Raw genomic sequence first — 18,070 nt, forward strand, 5'->3', positions numbered from 1 at the left:
CCCACTTTCCCATTAAAAACTGCTGTTTATGTTGATTAATCTTTATTTCCTAACCAGTAGTTACGGAAGTAAAGGAATGTTGTTAATTTATAGTTTGTTGCAGGGACAACTTTTAAACGGGTACCTATTGCAGATATAAGTTTAAAACCAGTTAACCATTGAGTTTTAATTATAGTTGCCAAGATAAAAAGACAGCTTACAAGACATTTTTCGTATTGTGCATTTATATTATTTTGTGAATTTATATTGCTTCAGCATTTTTCCTAAGTTTTTATCATCTGTCAATGTAAACATGCACAGAAAACTATGTGTGTATAAAGCTAATTGTTTTAAATCTTTAAAATAAAGCTCTTTTTATTTGTAACTAAAAGCCGTATTGCAAAAGTCATTGACATGCCAGATGCAGCGTTCTGGAAATTATATCTTAAACGTCATATTTCACTGTAGAAGGTATACCTCACGACTTTGTCTTGACAGTCGTCAATTACTCTCACTTGCCGCTTTCTGCTTTAATCACAATCATAATACGACCACTGTGCTTCGCAATTAATGCCGATTTTATGCGAAAAAGAATTAAGTAACCATTAAAATAGTAGCATTATAATGAATTAAGTTTCTATTTGCTTGAGTGTCTTTTTTGTTAACGCTATGACGATTTCATGAACGTGGCACACTTATGATCTTGAAACATCGAAATTATATTAAACAGTTTAGTGAGGAAATGAGAGTTAATTGAAAAATCATATACTTTCGTTTACTGGCCGACTCACACGCTATTAAAGTTATTTGTTAAAATTACGAGAACGACGAAACTTTTACTGAATTAAGGTTGTTTTCGATTTCTTTGGCACTTTGCCCTTATGCAAGAAGTCGGCCAACCGACATTACCAAAATCTTCATGCACTTTAATTGGGTTATACATTCTTTAATCCAAAGTTTTTGACTTCTGTATTGTTGCTCGAAGTGGCATAAGAATGGAATGATAACGTGTAACAAAAGTGTGGTAAGTTTGTACTATTAGTCAAGCACAAAATGTATAGCTGAAACTTATGAGTGTCTTCGTAGAAAGTTCTCTTAGAATATGCATGACAATAGAAATACTCATAACATCGACACTCAAAATATTTATAATACTTGGTAGACTCGTGCACTTGAATCGCGCGTGGGCTTGCATAAGGACAACTGCCATCGCCTCTAACGGCCATTCTACTAGCGCGTGCCTCGAATGTGTTTCTAAAGCAAATATTCAACATTTACATATGCAAATTACAAAAGGTTCAGTTCGGCAGGTTTTGCAACACACTCTTTATCTTCTCAGAGTGCAAGTGTCGTTGGTATCTTGCGTTCAAATCTATTGTGTGACAAGCAGATCGCCGGCGGGCGCTGCGTTACGTGATGTCGTGTAGATAAGACACACCCAGCAGAAAAGAACGTTAACGGTTCATTGAAATCGAAAGAGTACCCGCTGAGTGAACGCCTGTGCCTCGGCCCGAGAACAGGTTCCGAGTGCCGAGCGACCAGCGACACATCCCGAGTGGTCCGCGAGGTTACCGCGCAGTGCTCCGCCGGCCGCTTATCTAGGTGCGCGTGCACATCCGAATAACGAACGAGTGACGCGGGAAACTAGCCGCGAACATTACACCCGAGCCTTTAGATAACGTTTATTTACGATACAACTGCAACCAGTGCTTTTGTTACCGAGCTTTACGTTCAACATTATTCGGATGGTGTCAAGTGTTTGTGCAACCGGCGATTTAAATAGCCGTTTGATAGTATGTTACGGAGTGGACTGGCTTTTTGATTAAGTGGGTGTAGCCATGGCGAGCTTCGAGGACCTTGCCTTCGACTGGGCGACGCTGTGCCAGGAGTGCCCGGAATGCTGGACCCCGTCAGGTAAATGACCTTTATTTAAATTATTTCAAATGAGGTCTCCAAACAGTTTTTTTTTTGTTCTGGCGCATTTTAGAGACGTTAACAAAAAATTCCGTCATTTGTAGATTTTTCGCAAGGTGAATCATTTTGCTAATTTTCCGTTACCCTCAATTGCGAGTCCGCTGTTACTTGTAGCTGAATTTTAATTGCTTGATATTATATCTGAGCATACATTTTGTATTGTTCAGAATATAAGAAAAACGAATTACGTTTAAAGTCCAATCACGTATAAATAAAAAGGTCAAACGCACAGTTTAAATTCGTCAAACCGATGCAGTTAATTAATTATGTATGTGCAGTCAAAAGAGGGTACTCAGGTAAATACACGTGTGTAGTAAGAAAACGGTACAGAATAAGAACTTTGTTCACCTTGTCCGAGTATTTATTTATTTTTAAAGTTTTGTCAATTTACCTTCGTCGTATTTTAACGCCTCTTCAACCTTCGCCTATTAATTTTAAAGGTTTGTCGTATAGACTTGTAGGCGTAATAATAATTATTTCCTTAATAATCTATGTACGCACTGTACCTTACCAATAAATATATTTATGGCCCTTTTAATTGACACTTACTAAAAGATTTAATAAAAAAAATCAAGAAAGTCCGTCATGAGAGGTTTTAGGCTTTGAGTCCACCACGCTGGCCAAGTGCGGGTTGGGGACTTTTTTATACATCTTTGTTCCACTAAGGATCTGGTTGTACCTCAATATGGCAGACCAATATCAGCTTACTAGACTCTACACTTCTTCGAAAATTTACTCTATGCATCCCTTCCAATACTGTTGAAAGAATTCCCATGCATGGGGTTATCTTAAGTTTCCCAAATGACAGGAAAGTGCCAGTAAATGTTTAATACCAACATAACTTCTTCAAGTTAAGGGCAGCAAAATGCCATGAAATTAAACCTGAAGCTCTTGCGTGGGAAGGCAAATCGTTGAATTACATTAATATAACTAAGCATTTTCGTACCAAGTGGCGTTCTTTGGTCTGGCGTCTATCCCTATAAGAAAAGGGCGTAATTTTATAGATGTATAACAATTTGCTACCACTATCTTACTTAAACTTCAGTCAGACATTATTAATGCTGTTTATTTTTTCTTACTCGGTCCGAATTTCGGTGTCTTTGCCGCAGAATGCGTTCGTAAAACATTAAAATGATATCTGTTATAACAGCTAGACCGAGCAAATGTGTTTTCGTATGCATGAAATGAACAATTTTGAACAAATGAGTTTACCAATTGCTTGAAAACACAAAATTTATCTAAAAAAAGAAAAATACGTTTGCAGCAAATTATAGTTGCGATACTAGGGTTAAATTGAATTAATTTATCTATGAGTAAGATCAATGAAATATACTTATCTATATAATGCTGACAATTAATTACTCACAAGTGACGATAAAAATATTCAATTTACTAATTCTCTTGTCACAAATATAATAGTACCTACAATATCGAAACAGTTATTTTTATTCTCATGATTTTGCCACTGAATCGCGAATTTCTACCATTGTGTATTATCGCCAACGGGCTATCTATTGGAAATATTGTATAAAACCCTGTTCAGCGCCTCTAGCGGGCGCCAGACTAATTATTTTCCCAGTACATTTTAAATGACAAGCTCTCGATACTCGATAGTACCGACTGTAAAGAATCGTGCTCCTGAATGTATTTCCTTCTTGAAAATTGAAATTAATGAAATTACTAGCAGATCGAGTATCGAGCTATAACAGTAACAGTCTTCTCTTAATTAATGTAAAATATTCACATGAACCAATAAGAGTATTCAACTGTATGGTCTAATAGTCTCTGCATCTCATCGGCTTCATTAATGCAAACATTATGCATTGTGGTCCACGTAACATTACATTACAAATAATCTAGTTTCCTACAGCGTGCGGGCCGCGGCCATATTTCAACAACACGCGGTAAATCTTCCATTAGGACAAGACATCGAATAAACTTAATGTTTCTAGCGGTAAATAAGCCTTCCTTGTTTTGTTCAGGTGTCGTGTATCATGAAGTAAGGAGATAAATAAAAGATCAATTGTGGTTGCGTTGTTGCTAGCGTTCTCTTCTGAAATTAATGACCAAGACTAAAAATTGTAAACGTTGTTTGCTGTGTTTCCGCTAGCTATCATAACTATTATTGTAACGATAAATCTCTATTCAAATCTCTGTAATTGATTTAGTCTGAGGCGCTTTCGGAATTTGATAAAAATAATGCTGTTTATGATGATAACAGTCGTTATAAACTACTAACTATGAACTTTATGTGGAGTTATGCACACAGTTAAATCAGAAAAATATTTAAAGTACGAGCTACGTTCATAATGCGGGTTCAATGAATTGAATATGCCTAGTGACATCAGCGATACTCCTCATAGTTAATTAATTCTAGCCTTTTCTTGGCTATAGTTATAAGTCTATATTAGTTGGTCGATGACGAACGAGTAATCGTAAAGGCTTCATTTCGTTTGCATGAACGTGATTTTAAGTTTGAGGTCCGTTATATATATTGAAATAACCATCGAATTCAAACCTGCCATTATTATAATCTAAAAATTCTAACCTTCATAACACCGGCGATGTTTCGTAGTTCGGCATTTAAACTTTCGTTGCAATGTGATAACAGTGCGTCAACCTTGGCTTGTAGGTGTTTGTGCAACCGCACACGGCGTACACCCGCTGTTTGCTTGCTCTTCGGCTAACTGTTGCACCGGTCACGCTTTCCGACACCTGCTCTAAGCATTGTGCTTGATTGATAGGCATATAACTATAATTTATTGTTATACTTTAATGGCAAATTATTGTTCGTAGTTTTAGTATAGTTCAATACTGGACAAGAAATACCGAAGTCTAAAAAGATTGCGTGCATGTACAAAATGTGTCTGTTGGATTTAATAAAATAAATAATATGCCGTGTTTAAAAATGCCGTGAGTAAGTTTTTGTCCTGAGACAATGTTCAATAAATCACCTCAGGTGGTAACAACTGAGCAAAGAAGACGCGAGATAATGGGATAAATAAATATTTTATACCCATTAAATTATATATGGGCTCAACAGTTGACTGTTGTAATAGAATGTTAGCATGCTATATGCCAATTAATCTCAGCCGTGCGAGACGATCCGCATAATTTTATAGGGATAGTCCAGACGGTATAACAGCCGAATTACAAAACGCACTAAGTAACATTCTGTGAAGTAAACACTGTGAAATATGACAGGCATTAAGTAAGTTTCCATTTGGGTGTACGGAGTTTTGTAACGTGATGTGAAGCGCGAAATTTTGTGTCAAGTGCCAAGGTCTGCGTGTTATTTATACTTGTTTCAATCGTGCAAAAGATGGGCTCTTTTGATTAAGTTACCGTTTACTTGATGAACAAAAGTAAAATTAACCAGGATATGTTTTGTAACTGTTTGGATAAAACGTAAAAATGTTCGGAAACAATCTTCCTTCTGTACGCCAATGGTTCAGATTTCAATAGTTTCATAAGACAATAATAAAGCTATCAAATGTATTAGCAACAATATTGTTCTCTTCCTTAAAAACTCTGTATACTTTTACTGCGTAAAAGTTTCAATTTCATGTACTGATTTAGGAACTTACGTTTGTAAACTAATAAGTTCTCTTGTAACCTTAATCCTGGTTTAATCTACACCTGTTTCTGAAGCCTCTTAAAAGCTAGGGCTAGAGTTCACTGTGTAACTTTTCCGGTGTTCGGTCACATACGAAGCCACGTTGTATTTACCAATATTGTGTTTGAGATTTTGTTGACAAACTACTAACAAACTTGAAACTTTTAATATTGTCTATTTCATGCTGTCTTACTTTGAAACGTCGCGTATCTTGAAGATGTATTCGTAACGCATTGTTCCTAGCAAATAAGATCAAATTTGGTCATTTTTTTATTCGTAAGACAAATAGTATACGGTAGTTAGTAGTTTAGTTTAGAATTCACGATACATCTTAACTCTACTTTTTACAGCACACGCTTGTTTTACTGTCATTAAAATTAATTTGTTTCTGTATATCTCTACTTACAAATACAGGCGATTGCGTGCAATAGGAATCTTTTTCTTACGTTTTAAATTACTACGGAACAATTCGCATAACAGAAGAGTTCTTTATTAATCACACCAAGATACAATACAGATAGTGAAACTAAAAACTAAACGCGGATAAACGGCCGCCATTTTCCTTGAGAAAATTATAACGCGACTTGTTAATTATGATCATAATTATGTGGTTAGTTTAATTAATCATAATTATCGTAACTTCTAGGCTCATTTTAAGACGTCGCCACAAAAGTGATATTACTGAAAAAAGATTTCTCTTAATATATTATTTTTATGAATATTTTAAAATGAATGTTTCGCAATGTCTAACTAATAAGCTATGTGTTTGTCAACGTCAAAACTTGCTTACATGAAAAACTTTACATTGTAAGCAAAAGTGAGTTATAACGTGGTAGGTACTGGAAGTATATTTTTATTTTCTTATTAGTAAGTTGATTATAAAATTACGAAACGACTGTTAATTGGGCTGATTAGATCGATAGATAATTAGAATGATAATTGCGTCACGGTTTTATTTTGTTTGATAACGATTACAAAACACGCTTAGAGGGCAGATAAAGGTTTATATCTATTTTGGTTCATGTACCTATTTACTTTTCCGTCTGTAGCGCTCTCCATAAACCCCAATCACGTATCTATCAATCATGGGCTATGGCATAATAGAACTGCAGATTTGTTACCTAAAAGTTTTGTTTAAGTCCTGTTTCTCAGTTTGACATTAAAGTATTGAAGCGGCAAATTCTTGAGCCCAATATCGAAGGAATTCACAAGGATGTTCTCGTAAAACAGTTCTAGTACAACAAGGTTGTTGAAAGGAACCGGTACCGAAGGTTACCGTACATCGTCACAAAAACTTACTAACACGGTGTCATCATGGTGTAACTTGTACTCTGGGCAATGAATTGCGGCCTTAGCTGTACTATTGGGTCTCTGATGGATGGTATTTCGACGATATTGTTCATTAACATCAATATGTGTATGGCAGAAACAGACCTCAACATCTTTTTTAATTAGAAACATACCTTAGGTAAAAATGTAAAATTTTTAGAACACCATTTTTCGAACGTAGTTCATACCGCAGGCTTGTAATCGTAAATAGCATAGCAATTCATACTGCAGGAGGTGGTGGGGTAATACTGAAAAGGAATACATTATAAGTTATCGGTTGTTGTCAAGATTCCAAGAATGGGTAGCCTATACACTTGGAACTGTTAAGGTAACTGCCATGCAGTCACACCAATGTTCCGCTATGATTTTGAAACAAGCTCATGGGGGCCAATAACAACCAGCAAAACAGGGGTTCTTGCATAGGCCATGACTTCGGGCTGACGCGTTACCAGATCAGTGATATATAGAATGAGGTTCACGTGTCACAATAAAAGCGAGCTATTCATTTTATCCCCATTATTATCTCTGTCACTCTCTCACTGCCATCAATTAGTCATGCCATCTCACTTCCACATGTCATCCTTATGCGGCGATTTGAGCACCTGAACGAATGATGAAATTATAATCTCGTAATATGTTTATTAAATAATTATATTGATTATAGAAATACACACGTATTGGCCGTGTGATTGTTTGCTTTATCATTGCCGATGAACCCATTCTGATTGATTTTTAACGATTTAAGATACAATAATTGATAGCAGTACCTTATCATATATTTACTTTAATTTATCTATTGTTGCGTAGTATCATGTACCATGCCCCCTAAGTAATTATTATCACTAAGAAAACAAAGTCCTTCACGGTACATATGTATCTGTCGCGATAATCTCAAAAACTACTAGACGAATTCTCATAAAGTTTTCACCAAGGAATAAAGCAACTTATCAACAAATTACAACCTCTTATTATCTTACAAAACGAGTTTAATTGCAGACGTTTTACTACATGCATATTTGGCTAAAACATGTTGATGATTTCCTTTCATATTCCGCAAATCTATTTACTACATACAAGCCTCATTTAATCTGTAAACGTTTGCGTAACGTCGCGGTACAGCTTAATCTTACATTGCCATAAACGTTAGGACTTCTTACTTCAAGCCTTTTAAGTCAAATCAACTTTGATTTTCCGTGAACCACTCTATGATACCATTTAACATTACTAATGAAGAAAATTTCTTAATATAATCAATTAAAAAGTTGTGCAATCAAGTGGGCATTTGTAACTTTCTATCTAAATAGTTTGTATCAATGTATTTAATATTTATGTGTATCTATGAGTAAGTGAAGAAAGTGACCATATATGATATGCGTTGAAATCTCGTATTATATGACAAATATTGTGATTATGTGTATTTCTTGAAAGCCCATTCAAATCATTAAGTTACAACAACATTATGTTATGTTTGTCCTCTGAGAACAAGCAGTCAAAGCGTTTTATTAGATTCATGAATTCGATTTTTTTGTAAAAGTCTAAGAAAATTTATGGTGCGTAGTCCTAGTGGGTCCTGCTTAAAGTAGCACTCATTATGATGAACATAACCATGAGTTTTATTATGCTTCTCATACTTAGTTCACCGTCACACTGAGACCTAAGCTGAGGTTATGCAATATTTATCAACGATGTTTGTAAATCATAGTCCGTTATAATACTTACGCTTCAGATCACATCACCGCCGGCATTGTTCAAGCCGAAGTCACAGCCAGTCAATAGTTTTTAAATAATGACACGGCCATCAAGTGTTGATGAGATAATTGAAAGGTACGCATTGTGTAATTGCTAGACACCATTTCACTTTCGATTCACACCAAAAGGTTGTAATTTATGCCCGAACATTGTTCTTACTCCAATCATTGTGGGCGTCAAACGGCACTAATTGAATTAATTTATGCTTTGTTCTCACATTACTTTGTCTAACCTTTAAGTACATACATTAGTTTCACTTTTATATACTTACTTAATTTTACATATTAGAGGTATGGCGATCAAGTCAAGTTTAAGCCTATCTCAAAAAGTACAACAAGAAAGAAAAGAGGCAATTTATAAACCTAACTTAACTGAAATGTAATTATTCCACATAGGGAATTTGATCCTTATCATATCCTAACGCTGCCAAAATGATAGTGTGTGAATATTTGTAATTCTCATAATTTCTTATTGTCTTAATCAAGTAGTTGACTTCCTAAATATATCAAAAATCTAATTAATAAAATAATGTAACGACAGTGAGTGAGTTGACTATTTCCGAGTACAATATTCCGTAGTTATAACAATTACTTTCGCACACTTGACCGAGTGATACGAGGCAAATGTCCTGTATTATTCAACATACAAAATATATGAGATAAAATCGAACATATACAAAGAATAATAAATGTAAGGCCATTCTCTTTCGGTTCCCGTGTATGGGTCCAGTTTACACGTTCTCACGATTGCGAGTGATCGGCGCGCCTGTCATTGACCCAAGAATTAGTGGACCTATAACTTTATATGCCGGTTGGCTTACTCCGGCATATTACAAAATAATTATTTTTTCGATTATGATGCACTTGTATACGGCGCATAATCGCTATGCTAGAGAGATTTTTTCTTTGGCGTTCGAACGTTGCAACCAGTTTATTCAATGCGGTTTAAAACAATCAATGAGATTATAGAGCAGCTCTTGTCGTTCATAGATGGGTAACTGCTTACTGGTATTTTAAAAGCCAGTACATGATGTCAATGAAAATGGGTTGAAAATTATTTACGTCTTTAAAGTAACTTAACATCAACTCTCTCTATATTACTGACTTTAAGCCAAGATAAATTTATTGTCGTTGACAACTAAATTCAAGTGGTAGTTACTTACTTTTTCAAATTAATTCAGTTTACGTGGAAATTATGAATTATTTTTCAAGATATTACAGACTAGCACAGAAATTAATCAATCCATATGTTTTGTCGAACAATTTACTTTTAATGAAAACTCTTCACTTCACAGTATTAGCGGTATCGGAGCGTTGACAACAAATTACTGTCATATCGCACTACTCCACTGTAATCTAGCTGTCTCATTTGTTATACTGTCACCTTGTATTGATTTGAAAACGACTGTCATTTACACATAGCGTTATTATAACGACTTACTTATTCAATGGATATCCATGTAACCTCCCTTTTAAAGTTTTTACTTGTTTTTGTAAAACCGTTCAGTTTCCATTGACTGGCCTCTTTGACTATTCATGAGTGGTCATTAAAACATTTCTTAGAAAACTTGCAATGGACAGATAAGTCAGCGGCACGATTGGAAAGTTCTATCGTTTAGAAAAGGGACAAAATGTCACCTGAATAATGATTAGCAATTCGACAATGTACAAACAACCGTTATAATGTAAGCGAAGCCGAATTCTTAGGTCATCGTTTGTATCACTTTTTGAATATAAACATTAGCATTTGAATGACGTATACCTACATATATCAATGGGTTTGCCTACTTAAGGGCCGGTACAAATTAACAAAATGAGTTACTGTCTTCTCTTGCATGACAAGTTATCAGTAAAGTGGAACAAATATTTAAGCCTATTGCTTAGAACAGCTTCATTATAATACACGAATGCATATTTAAATATGACACATATTCAGTTGAAGGTTGTTTTGTAGAACGCATTCATAGGTTTGTGACACTTTGTGAATGAAATATGGCTAAATAAGACAACAGACAGGCGCTTCACTTTACCCAATCTTAGTCCTGAAAAAAAATAATATAAAATTGTAAAACTATAGGAGGAAATACAAGTTCAATAAATAACTGATAGGTTATCAAAAATATTTTTAAACAATAGCGCAAAGCAACTTCAAATACATTTTACCTTATACCACATTGCTATTCCGATTTAAATAACATTTAAATGAAAAACGTCGCAATTAACGTTATATCTGAAACGGTTATATTTTTCTTGTGCTGACCATTGCGATGTAATTTACATAGATCTCTCCGTGTAAATGTACCTTGATGATTGTTTTTACGATTGTGTTCTAATAGCTTTGATAATAACACACTCAATGGAATTGTGACTTTATATTGCTGTTTGTGTCCGGATATTGCTTTCTTTATGAAAAGATGTTTTTTGTTTTGTTTGTGGAGTTCTTTGAACTGTTGGTTATTATATGTTTACTGATGAATGCATATGCTGGGGAACGACCACTCTGACTATAAAAAAATCTATATGTTTGGTAAAATGTTGGTATAACATTTATTGTCATTTTCGATGAAGATTCAAAGTCATAGTCAGAATCTAATATGCTTTATTTCATAAACTTTTAATAAGTATTTGATATCGTCAAAATATTTTTTATCTACCACCGTTTCGGAAAAGCTGTTGCTCGTGAGAAGAAACGGCAAGAAACTCACGGATTGCTTATTAAGCAACACTGCAACGTGCATGTACAAAGGATAAAAGTAGTTTTTACTCGTAAGGTTTACGTTTTAAGATGATTAATCGATTTCAATTATAATAAAATTGTGGTAAACCTCGCACTAGGTGACTAGTGGTACTGAATTTATCTACGCAAACCAATTGGGGATTAACTCATATTTGGGTCAATACACCGTGCCACAGGGGACCTATTTAGAATGGAAGGAAATGACTTGAATTGTTCTGGTTAGGCATTGCGAAGCCATATAACAATAATCTATAGATAAACAAGTATAGATTCCAATCTAAACAAGTGCTCTATGTTTTACCCCATACCCCAAAAATAGGCAAGGCAATGATTTAAGTGAGAATTTCAATACTTTTCTTTCCTTCTTTTAATCGCTTTTTACAGCAACTATACTTATGGAAATATTTGTGATGATAGCCTTAATTTATAGTATGTTTTTGAAGCACACAAGCATTAGTTTTGTGAGTGTAAGCAGACCGCTAGAGACTACTGTTACTGCTTTTAATGTTTGAACAATTCGTGTTGAACTACTTTTAAGTCTAATATCAATTGAAGCACGTTATACATTTCCATATGTGAACAGCTGTAGGTTACATATTTTGACTGGGGTCAATATGTAGAGCCTCTATAAAGGATCATGGAATTGTTCATATTATTATGTTATAAGGAAGACTTTTTAAAACTGAAAAACTACGTATTTTCTTAAATCTACTTACTTACTTAAACTAGATAATATATGCTATTTCCTGCATCCACTGAAATAGGTGCGTACAATTTTTTTTTCGTCGTTTAATTGGGTCGGTTAATTACGAATTAATCTTAGGAATTCGATTAGTTTGTAATGCAGTTATTAATTAATAGCCTAGTAAAAAATCTCTTAATTACATCCATGTCTTTAAAACGATTACGCGATGTTACACCATATTATAAAATAAAAAACGTTAGAGGAACATAAAGGCCTTAATTACATAAAACTCATTTTTGGTCATTTTATCCTATGCAACGAAAAAACCTTTAAAAAATAAGATTATTATTTTGATTATCTCATAGGTAAAATATTTCGTCACAGTGTTTTTGCTCATTTCACTACCCACAACTTCGCCATGCTTTAAAATTATGTTTTGTTCTTATTAAGAGGCCTAGTTATTGTCTCTTTATATTGATCGTTCGATAGATAATGGGAATAGTTATATAATAAATAACGACAGTTAATATCTTTATGTATCATCTTGGTGTTATGGTTTCTTTGCCAAGGGACGTTACGAAATGCCACAAGCCTAATGCTATAAGCGTCGGTAATCTCGCTAAATAGCTTTCATAACCAAATGTAAATAAAATAGTCACGAATTTACTTACACGCATAATGTTTACCTTTTAGCGAATCAATATTGAAAGAAATGTTCGTATCAGTAAAGTTAATATTTACATAATTATGTTTTAGTAAGTCATTAAAATAATTTCTCTGTTAAAACTTGTTTCTTGAATCATATTTATTTGCTTTTAGTAAACAACTCCTGCTCACAAACCAATCTTATGTCTAGACTTTGGAAAATACGGATCCAGTATAACTAACACCTGCTACAATTATTAATTGAAGTAAAAGTGTATTTTTTTAAGTGCAAAATGAATAAATTAATTAATGGTTAACATGACTGATCCAAGATTATAACGTTACCTCATTAAATAATTGCGGGTAGACCGGCAACTTTTGTCAGTACACTTAATAACCTACTTCATCGGTATTTTTTTTGTAAATACATCTATCTTTACAATGGCCATTCGATCGGCTCTTAGTAAATCTATAGGACAGGACACATTGTAGGTACGGCCGGATAATGTCATTGTATACTCCCTGCAAAAAAACTCTGAGTAATGAAAGGATGTTGGCGAATAGAAACTTTTTGCAGCATCCTCGCATTACCATGTTTTTTCTGTTCCATGAAAAGCTTTGTATTTCCTGTGGTGTTTTGTTTAATTGTTACTTTATTATTCATTGTGAAACTTTGTAATGATATCCGCAAATCCTGCGTCGACTTACGTTGTTATAATTTCTGGGAACTGCTCGTGTAGTTTCGTTGTTTTTGGTCACAGGTTATAAGGTTACCATTTAGGACAAAAGTTAATCTACGTAGGTACATGGTTTAACATAATGCCGCGTCTACAATACACTCAGTCAACAATAGTTTGTTTCATAGAATTCGTTTAGTACAGCGCCGAGCAAAAAATATTTATAAAATAAAAAAATATTAAGGCAAAAATGGATGAATTAAAACAAATTAACTTAAAAGATAATTTTATTTTAGGTAGGTATATGGCGTGTGCAATGCTACTTAATCGAAGTATTTGAAAATAAACCAGGATTTTACGAATAACTTAAATAAATGTAAATATAGACATGTGTTTAAACGAGCGTCACATAGTCGCAGAAGGAAAATAAGTAAAATGTAAGCAATTTATACTCATGACTGTACATAAAGTGCTTTTCATAATGAAAAACGATCTATTCTAGAACAGTTCACACATAAATCTAATCAAGGTTCGGTCAAACACTAAATGTTTTAACGAGTATCACATACACGGTATAAAAAGATCCCATTGTCTCTTACTACCTAAAAAGTGTAATAGAGCACCTTACAAAAAACCTCTCGGTCATTCTTTTGTCTAGATGTCCATTGTTTTAGTGTTCAAGTGTCCTCTCCCATGGCAGGTTGCGTAACCCGAACCTTTTTAGCGTTATACTCGTGAGAGTGTGATTCCCTGGGTTCGTTCCACCGGGCTAGTCTGCGCGGGAGCGGAGAAGTCAATGGCCATACAATACTAGATATCCCCTACTGTGAGAGGTGAGACGCTCTTGGGTGCTGTCATTATCCCAGCGGGTTAATTGTCTTGATGTGTTGGTTTTATGCGTTTATCATTTATATCGAGAAAGGGACTAAGTTGAGTGAAAATATGCGAGTATCTGGTAGATTCAAAAATATAACACTTATTCAGCTTTGTTTGATAAGTTATTTATATTAGCTTCATGTTTTTCGAATAGCTACGTGTCATTAATTATTTTCCATAAACTTAACAGTAATAAGCAAGTTATAGTTATCGTTTGTAGCTTTCGATTATCCATTTAATAAATATAAACCTTATATACTTAGCACGAAGGAGGAGCAGAAGAACCTTTATTATACCCTTTAAAAAAACAATTGTTCTTGAAGAAATGTAGCCTATTATACTAGTACTCCTATAGTTAGGTGTTAGCTACGGGAGCGGCAGGATGCTGGTAGTAAAACAGGTCGCGCACGCTACGCTAGTGACACCTACCTAATCGAGACCGCATTCCGCCAGTGTACGCGAGGTGACATAAGAATGGAGTAAACCTTGATTTCCTGCGGCAATTATCATTAAGAAAGTAGGTACGTGTTTGTAGTGCTTTTCCGAATGAAAAAATGTCTTTGCTTTTTAACTGACTTTTAAAAATAGGAGGTTTCTACTTTACCGCGATTTTTTGTTTATTCTTCGACAACTCGAAACGTGTACTGATGTAAAAACTCTTTTTTTTTTAATTTAGAATTTTCATTACATTCCTGTCTTGCTCTCGCATCTTTCTGTTTTCTGAATTTCGGATGCAAAATGTATGTGAAACTGCTAGCCAAGCTAATATAATATTTCGTCCAAATATTGACAGAATTGGCGGAAATTACTTGATTGCTTAAATATCATTAATTTTACACACTGCTGAAGATAAAGCGAATTAAGCTAACTTACCTTTTGCTTATTATTAAACAAAAATTGTTTTGTGGATCGTCCGAACATAAACTGCACATTTCATATAATATTATAACAGTGCATTAGCGCTAAACGTTAAATATTTCTGGGATCAAAGTTCAAATGTTATTATATAAAATGTTATTCTGAAGTTAATCGTGAAAGATGCTTATTGCTTATGTTGTAATGTGCCGTGGGAAACTCTATTAAGATATCATAGTGTTGACATGATTACTAAGTGAACGGTTTGATAGTAAATACAAGTGCTATTACTCTTGAAACTTTTGAGTGAAGTCAATTGTTTACTCGAATTATTAATCATTTTGTTCTCATAAATTAACTTACTGTTAGAACTAGAGCTTATTGGAACGTCTGTCACTATAAGGTGACAGACGTTCTATTAGCATTAGCTATTTACCGTAACTAAAAAAAATCGAATAGAGAAATAATAATAGATATTCATGCAATACTTATCTAACGAAAACACTCGGACATTTAAAAAAATTAGAAAAAACCCTTTTAATACATACACACAAAATTATACGAGCGTTTATTTAATCCATCAATAACGTGTTTTAAAGGCGCTAAATAAAACTTGGTCTCGGATCACAGACTCCAAATTGTTCCACTCTCAGCCACTGGTCAGTTTTCCTTTGGTCCCAGAGAGCACATAGGTTGCTGTACTCCACCCCATCCGTACCACACACTGGACCTTGTGGATACGGACAATTACGATAGTCTGTTGGGTCGCAGGTGCCAAATAATAAAGTTGTGGACAAAACTGTAGGAAAAAAGATAAATGTCTTTTATTAAGTTTTATTACAGGAAGAAGTAGAAACATTAAAGAGCTTGTAAACTCGTAGTCTCATGTAGCCTAACTGTAGTAAACATGTTTATCGTAAATAAAAAATTGTTTTCAAAATTGCCAAGGCAATTTTAAGCTCGTAGACAGCACAGATTCTTCTAGCTTATTTAAGTAACAAAAATTAAAAATATACAAACCTATAAAGAACACTGCTTCCATGGCTTGAATAGTTTTCATGTTTGCACTTTACTTGACTGGCGAATTTACTTGTCTGCATAACCAATTACCCGATAGTGGTTGAACATACAAAGTTATTCCGAAGCATAATGAAATCATTTGTCATTCGTTTAAGATACAACCAAAACCGTTGGAAACACGTCTATCGAAATGTTTCATTAAAAGAGCCTGGTTAGAACTTGGTTATTTCAGAATGTAGGCAAAGGTTTTTCATTATTTAACATGAAGCTTGAAATAGTCGCTATTTGAAGAAGCTTGATAATAATCATAACTCCGATTTTGCTTTATTACCTCAGGAAGTTATTTAACATTTGATTACTGTATCCAAAAGTACGAGATATGCTATTGCAACGCGTTACTGTGAACTAAGAGCAGTTTATACATATTTGTTGACAACATAAAGTACATAAAGTTATGACAGCTGTTGTATTTGTGAACTCAAAACTTGTTATTGGATACTTCCATTACGGCTAGCTTATGGTATTCAATACCCACAGCCATATTATTCGGCCCTATTTCTAATACGGCAAATGGTGGCATATGGCAAAGGATAATGTTCCTTGAAACGGAACGAAGCCTTACAAACGCAATTCATATGTTATAGTCGAAAATATCGACCAAAAATTAAGATGGAAACAGTCAAAATGTATTTTTTACTTGCTGCCATATTGCTCCAGGTGCAAGGTACGATTGCATAAAAAGCTAGACATGTACAGTTTAAGATATATTTTTCCGGAACGTATCGAAATTATTTACTTGCTTTAGGGCCTTTCCAATGTTTACATAAAGTCAAAACCATTTTAAGTATCCTTGGAATTAAGTTACCTAATAATGAAAAATATGTTGTTTTAAAGAAATAAATATTTATAAGTAAAATCACTGAATAAACTCTGACGTGTATGTTGCGAATAACACTAATATTCATGAAAAAATAGGCCTATAAACAAATAATAATTTTAAGATAAAATCACTGTACAAAACTCTAAAGCATTTGTATTACGGGGCTAAATTCATTACTCACAGTCGAGTTGCCTCGAGTCGGCGGACAAAATCGATGGCGGTGAAAACTTACACGGCATACGGAAGCTTGAACGCGAGCCTCTATAACTCATCATGACTGGATGAATCGTTTCTCTCTGATACCATAATGTATTACTTGTTTAGTTTTACCTTAAAGTCAACAGCAGCGTATTATAGTAATAACTGTAAAGGATTGAATTAAATTACATATTTTTAATCTTGGCTGCTAAAATGTCAAATTGTAGTAAATTTTGTACTGTTAGAAGATAATATAAGATTATAAAATGTAGCTTATATTGTGGTAGTAATACATTTTTTTTAATAAAATTTAATTTTTCACCGTGGTGAGTACCTAAGTAGTTTGCATACAATTTTACTGATATAATAGCTACTAAAATAGTTTTTCTTGGATCGTGAGAAAGAACATTTCAAAACAAAATTTAGTTTAAATAAATTTATTTACATCATCATGATATTATTATACATAACGATTTTAAGTTCAATCGTGAAGGCTTCATTTAGTAAAATACTCGTAATAAGTTTAACAACTTTCCATATACATAAGAAGGCTGCAATTACAAAAATAATTCATGAATTTAAATCAGTATTACATCATCTGTACCTATAATATGCATTCCCTTTCAATACTTCTTCCTATTTAATTCTTTATGATTGATCGGCTTTACTTTTTTATGTAATTACTAAAATCAGTAATCGCATGAAGTTAATGGATAAGATTTTAATAAACACAACACAAGAATGAATTTTTAGAAGACAATTTCTTGTTTATATTCATACTTACAGATTATCTGTTCTTTGTGTATTTCCAATATCATGAGATATGTGCAAATGTGTAGGTACTAATTGTC

General features: G+C 33.9%; 1 protein-coding gene and 1 long non-coding RNA gene across 2 annotated transcripts in view; one reads left to right on the forward strand and one right to left on the reverse strand.

Moving 5' to 3' along the window:
* The first annotated feature begins 1,506 nt into the window (after positions 1-1,506).
* The window catches only part of Cen (cerebellar degeneration-related protein 2-like), a 70,672-nt gene continuing 54,108 nt past the window's right edge, over positions 1,507-18,070 (forward strand). The window contains exon 1 of the mRNA XM_076113195.1: positions 1,507-1,893. Coding sequence (XP_075969310.1) covers positions 1,818-1,893 — 76 coding nt within the window. The 5' untranslated portion in view covers positions 1,507-1,817. The remainder of the gene's footprint in view (positions 1,894-18,070) is intronic.
* Positions 15,657-16,261, reverse strand: LOC142972668 (uncharacterized). The gene is made up of 2 exons (XR_012959466.1): positions 16,142-16,261; positions 15,657-15,920 (listed from the first exon to the last, which is right to left on the reverse strand). It is a non-coding gene; the product is annotated as an uncharacterized LOC142972668 (long non-coding RNA).

This window comes from Anticarsia gemmatalis, chromosome 4 (assembly GCF_050436995.1).
Source record: "Anticarsia gemmatalis isolate Benzon Research Colony breed Stoneville strain chromosome 4, ilAntGemm2 primary, whole genome shotgun sequence".
NCBI classification, from domain to species: Eukaryota; Metazoa; Arthropoda; class Insecta; order Lepidoptera; family Erebidae; genus Anticarsia; species Anticarsia gemmatalis.